This window comes from Rhineura floridana, chromosome 3 (genome assembly GCF_030035675.1).
Source record: "Rhineura floridana isolate rRhiFlo1 chromosome 3, rRhiFlo1.hap2, whole genome shotgun sequence".
NCBI classification, from domain to species: domain Eukaryota; kingdom Metazoa; phylum Chordata; class Lepidosauria; order Squamata; family Rhineuridae; genus Rhineura; species Rhineura floridana.
In genome coordinates, this window is record NC_084482.1 from 39,293,641 (window position 1) to 39,299,640 (window position 6,000).

Here is a 6,000-nt window from a genome sequence, read left to right on the forward strand (position 1 = left end):
GCTCCTTGCTAAAAATTGGGAGATAAAAAAACACTAAAAAACAAAACACCAACAAATAACATGTTCACTGCAGGCTCAGGCCACAGATTGGAACATAGAATTGTAAATTTGGAAGGGAACTTGGAGGCCATCTAGTCCACCTCCTTGCTCACTGCAGGATCTGCAATGCAGGACAGAACTTCAGAATCCCTAGAAGGTGGCTCTGTTTAAATGCACCCAGCGAAGGAAAGCCTGCCGCCTCCGAGGCAGTCTATTCCACTGTGAAAGACTCTGGCAGTTTGGAAATTTCTTCTCATGTTTAGCCTTAATCCACATCCTTATACCCATTTCATTTATATCCATTGGCCCCAGGTTCTGTCCTCTAGAAAAAAGATCTGCTCCATCTTCTGCAAGGCAGCCTTTCAGATATTTGAAGATTAGCTTGGAGAAGACAAGATTAGCAAACATAGCTACTAGGCACAATACTCATTTAGTATTCATTTAGGAGAACACTTCACACAAAACCTATGCAGAAGCTGTTTCCATGGAGGAAATAACATGCAACCTGGGTATAGAAGGGCACATGCAATTATCATACATACAGCTTTTTCCAAAGTGAGAAGCCATAACCATTGGGAAGTCATGGTGAGGCACAAGTTTCTAGGCATAAGCTGGTGTGGTAAAAACTCCATATATGCTTGTGTACTCCACATGTGATCATTTGGACATGGGGAACCTTAGGCCTTCCAGATATTGTTGGACTACAACTCCCATCATCCCTGACCATTGGCCTTGTTGGCTGGAGCTGATGGGAGCTGGAGTCCAGCAACATCTGGAAGGCCACATGGTTTAGCCACCCCTTGGTCCACAGCCAAGATACGCATTATTCCCTACACAGTAGTGGTTTCTCTATGTAGAGTGGTTTATATTAGCCAAGTGGTAAATAAGTTCAAATAACCTGCCATCACATCCCTATTCACATTTCCTTGGCAGAAATAACAACAACAACAATAAAGACAATGCAATTTGGCGAGTGTTGAAGAAGTTTCTCCAGAAAGGTTATGGGACTCAAGCCTTCATCCTGGGACTTGCTTCTTCACAGTACAATGAGCCATCTCCTCAGTGCTTGAATATTTTTTTGGGGGGAGTAGGGGGACATTACTTAAATGTACATAAACCACCTCCAACTCTCCCCAATTTTATGAAAAGCTTGGTCTTCCCAAAGCTTTCTAAAATGAGACGCTAAGGAGACTATCACAGCAGGTAAAGGGGACATCTCCCTCCTTCAAAAAGGATTCCCTACTCCTCATCAAGCCCACACAAATTCAGACAATTCAGTTCATCCCTATTCTATATTCTTTTATGTTGACCATAATTATTTTAACTTTAAATAAACTTTAGTTTATTTTTTGAGTTTTGAGAGACAGTGTGGTATAGTGGCAAAAGTGGTGAGATTAGAGTCAGGACACCCAGGTGCACATCACTGCATGCTCAGCTCGCTGGGAGACTTTGGGTCAGTAATCATCTCTCAACTTAGCCTACCTCACAAGGTTGTTGTGAAGACAAAAGGGGGGATGAAAAAATCCATCCTGAGCTCCTTGAAGGAAAGACAATTAAAAAAAAATTCAGAACTCTAGTTACATCCTTCTTACCCCACAGAACAGATCACTCTATTTCCATAAAATAAATCCTCTGGCAGATGCGTCACTTCAACTTTGTGCCTTGCCAAAGCCCAGTTCCATAAAGAGACCCTTCACCCAGCTCTCCATTTCACACAAAATATGTGTGACAACTCCAGGTGCATTGCCAAGTGTATACTCAACAAGGAACTATAGCTTGTAGATATGTCTGGAGACAGTTGTCATATTCCCACATTGCAGGTGCACATACATGATACCCAAGGTCTATTGCACATATGAGAGAGACAGTGTGGCTTATCGATTAGAGTGTTGGACTAAGACCCAGGGGACCAGGGTTCAAATCCCCACACAGCCATGAAGCTCACTGGGTGACCTTGGGCCAGTCGCTGCCTCTCAGCCTCAGAGGAAGGCAATGGTAAACCACCTCTGAATACCGCTTACCATGAAAACCCTATTCATAGGGTCACCATAAGTTGGAATCGACTTGAAAGCAAATTACCAACAATTGCACATATTACAAAATCCACAAGTTCAACATTGAAGTGTACACTCAGCAATGAGTAGCGGTGCCCCGAGATGAGTTTCTGAAGGTACATGTGTCTGCAAATGTTTGTCACATGTGCACATTACATGTTAAGGTTTGTTTGTAGAGCACCAAACCAAAAAGGAAAATGATTTATTAACCTCTTAGGGATGCCAGGCCTAAATTCTGAAGGGGAAAAAATCCTGTACCCAGGATGTTTAATACCTGATCACTTGGGTCACCAAATGCAGGCTCCAAGAGCTGCTATACCTAACACAAAAGGCATAACTTCACCAAGTACTGTTCCCTTAGCCACAATGGTGCAGTGATGCGGGAAAAGCTGCATCTTGTGAAATTGTCCCTTTAATGCAAATATTAAACAGTGCAACACTGCTCGTGTGACCAGTACCTGGAAACTCTTAGTGGCAAATCATAAAAACCCAACAGCCTTACTTTTTTTGGGGGGGGGGTCTTTTAAGATTCTGGGAAATAATCTGTTTGAATGTGTAGACCCCTCAAGAATAGCATGCCACCATATGTAGATTGTGGCACGTGATAAATGCACACACATGTGTACATCATGCCCTGGGAAGCCACAGTTAGTTGCAAATTCCCAGCATTTGCCCCTTGCATGCACACACGTCATTGGCACACAGGACTTTTTATCTGCTAGTGCCCCCCATTCTTCTCAACCCAGCAGAGTCACTTTCACTGTAGGAATTATGTCACATCTGAAACAGGCCTCTAGTGAACCCATCACTACTTCCTTGAGTAGCCCATCCAGGGTGGCCCAGAGAGAGAGAGAGAATGGGACACATGTTGGAGAGCTATTTTACCAGCGAGGGAGACTTCTGCAGAGCAACCCCCTTGAGATGACAGCCCTCCAGCTTTCCTAAGAAGGCCCAGACAACAAACGGGGCTGGGGTGGGAGGGAGAGGGGTGGGAAGAGTGGGAAGCCAACTCACGCGTGCCATCAAAGCGGGTTGCTATGGTATCCAGGAAGGTGTTTTGGGGAGCCAGGAGGCCCCTCATTACCGGCATTTTAGGACTTGCTCGAGGACTTCTCCATCGTCCAATGGGGAGAAAAGAGCTCCAGAAGTCTTGGAGAGGGAGAGGAATACCCTTAGTTCCCCCAAGCCCAGGCAGAGAATCTCTCCACCCACCCCCTCCCACTTCTTGTGGGGTGGGGGTTAGTGCCAAGTCTGCAGCTTCTGCCCAGACGGCAAGGCAATCGGGTCCACAAGAGGAGAGGCGGCAAAGGAAATAAGGGAAAGGAAGGGGAAGCCCCTTCCCCCAAACAGCGGCAACCCCAAAGGCGAACGGCTGTTTTTTCCCCTCGGTCGCGGGAGGGAAAGGTCCTGGCGTGGCCTGGCGCGAAGTCCGACGTGAATAGCTCAGGCTCAGTTCTCTCAGCGGCCGGAGGAGAGCTCTAAGAAGAAAGCGCGCCCCGTGGGCTCTCGATGCCGCCGGGGAGCCTTCCCACGGCCGTCTCCTGCTCAGGAAGCGGCCCCATCCCCTGAGCCGCGGGGGCTCAGGGGTTCCTCCCTTTCTGCCCTCTCCTGGCGTCCCCATCTGGGATCCTGCAGTCCCCGCAGCAGCGCCAACATCTTCGCCTCGCTCCGATGTCTCTTCCTTCGCAACTCCGACGGCGAGTCCCAGAGACCGCCAGTCGTCGCGATCGCCAACAAGCTTTGGACGCCCGGGGCATAATTCCAGGCGCTGCCTTTTTCAGCACAGAGCCGCCTTCGCCGTCGTCGTCCTCCTCCCGTTGCTGCTGCTGCTGCTCCTTCTGCAGCTCCTAAAACCGTCCCTGAGCCGAAAGTTGCTCGGCTTTGTCATTTGCGTGACTTGGCAGCTACCCCGCCAGCGGTTATTTGAACTGTCGGAAAGAAGATGTTAAATAAGACCCACCACCCTTTCTGAGCCATCGTTCGTCAATTTCAGCCACTCGGAGCACTGCACAGCATCCTCAACTTGAAAGTTACCATAGCTACTTAAGACACACCCGGTGGCTCTCCCTTAAAGGAACAGCCAACCTGTAGAGTTGTAAGTTTTTCTTTTCTTGTCCTTTCCTTCCCCCCCCCCACCTTTCCCTTCTTTGCAGATAAGAGGTTACTTGGATTCTCTCAGAGCAGGCGAGCTCACGCACACACACAAAAAACGGGTTCTGTTATTTTAAAGAGAGTACTGACAGGAACTCAGGAGAACACACACTCTAAAAGCTGATGCAAGTATTGTGGCCTTCACATGGAGGTTGCCAAAAATCTATTGTGCATGGCACCACTCCATGGCTAGGGACTTAGCATCTTCAAAGCCCCCCTCCCCTCCTGTGAGCTCACAGAATACCTCAGGAATATTCAGGGTTATCAGGGAGAGACTCCCCAGGTGATCTGGTATTTTCAAATATTGGAGTGCCACCCTACAGAAGTGGGGTTTGATGCCTCTACATGCAAACCAAAATGTTTAAACTGGGCTTAATAATAATTAAACTTTTAGGATTGTCACCTCATACACTGGCCCTGAGCTTTTAATAGCAGCCTGCCTGGCAAATAAGAATTGGCTGAAGCTTTTCCCAACACCAGAAACAGCTCACCCACTAAATTTAAGTATGGTGTGCTGCTGTTAAACTTTAAATTTAGTGGGTAACACTATTCTGCGCTTTCTTCAGCAGTGAAAGGAAAAGGGCCAAGGGAAAGGTGGCAATGTTTGTTCACATCATCTTAGAAAAAGGATAGTTGTTCAGCCCCTACCAACTTCTTTCCCATCCATGGGTAGCACTACTCATATTATGAAGCCTTAACAGAATAGAATCTACTTGTCTGAGCACCCATTGCCTTTTTCTACAGCCACCTAAGCCATGGATGTGGGGAGGATTTTATTTGGGGTATTGATTTTGACACTTTTAACTCTGCAGGAGTGGAGGATTCACACACACACACCCATTCAGATATGACATTAGTGATGGCATTTAATGCAAGCATGTATGTTTGGCTCTCAGAGTTGGATTTTGCAAAATGCAAAGTAGACCTTGCCGAAATAAAATCTGTCAAAAATTGCCTCTGTTGCAGGACATGTAGTTATACTAAACTGAGAGAGGAAATATCTGTCTGAAGTCCCTGTGCCTTCTTTAGAGCCATCTTGAATAACCTCTACCTGCACTGTGAATCTAGTCTGCCTAGTTGGAATTTGTGAAAGAAGAGCTGAACAGAAGCACGTTAGGATTTGGCTGGTAGAGAGCCAATTTAGATTTGAAGATACTAAATTTATGCTACTTTGGGACTGGGACTGCTTGATTGCATGTTTGCTTCTGCACCCAAGTAATACCTGCTCAACCTGTACACTTTCAAACAGCTTATTATAAAAGTGCTGGAAGGCCCCAAATCTCTCTGTTCCAAAAGAAATCCACCAAATAAAGGTTGCCCTGAAGTTTCAGCTGCTTGGAGAAGGGGGAGCATGTAACAGTATCAACACCAGTTATTTTGCTTTTCTAGAGGCATTAGTTTAACTCAGCAGGAAAACCCTTCACTCTTTCTTGTGGAATAATACTTAGTAGAGGCCCTGATTGTATTAAACACCTCCTCGCTCCTCTACTGTGTTTAAATTAACTCAGCTTGAGTAAAGAGATTCAGCAGCAGTGTTTGTTAAAAACAACCACCACAAAACAAAGCAAAGATAGGAATACCAGCAAAGACAATAGCACCATTGTGTTGCTGTTGATGCTGAGCAGATGAGAGGGTCCTTAATGTGTATACCTGCTGCACACACAACATCCTCCAACAAGCACACACATTAGGGTGAGCAGGTGTTCTCTTTGAGTACTCCCATTTATTTCAATGGGCTTGCCTGATGGATTTAAGT

At 46.3% G+C, this 6,000-nt stretch overlaps 1 protein-coding gene across 2 annotated transcripts in view; it reads right to left on the reverse strand.

Annotated features, from left to right (window-relative positions):
* Positions 1–4,090, reverse strand: part of KCNH3 (potassium voltage-gated channel subfamily H member 3) — a 72,082-nt gene extending 67,992 nt beyond the window's left edge. Inside the window, exon 1 of one of the 2 annotated variants that reach the window (XM_061615400.1) lies at positions 3,108–4,090. In XM_061615400.1, coding sequence (XP_061471384.1) covers positions 3,108–3,714 — 607 coding nt within the window. In that variant the 5' untranslated portion in view covers positions 3,715–4,090. Of the gene's footprint in view, positions 1–1,521; positions 1,540–3,107 lie in introns of those variants that run through there. The other variant, XM_061615403.1, reaches the window with a different exon arrangement.
* Positions 4,091–6,000: the final 1,910 nt, after the last annotated feature.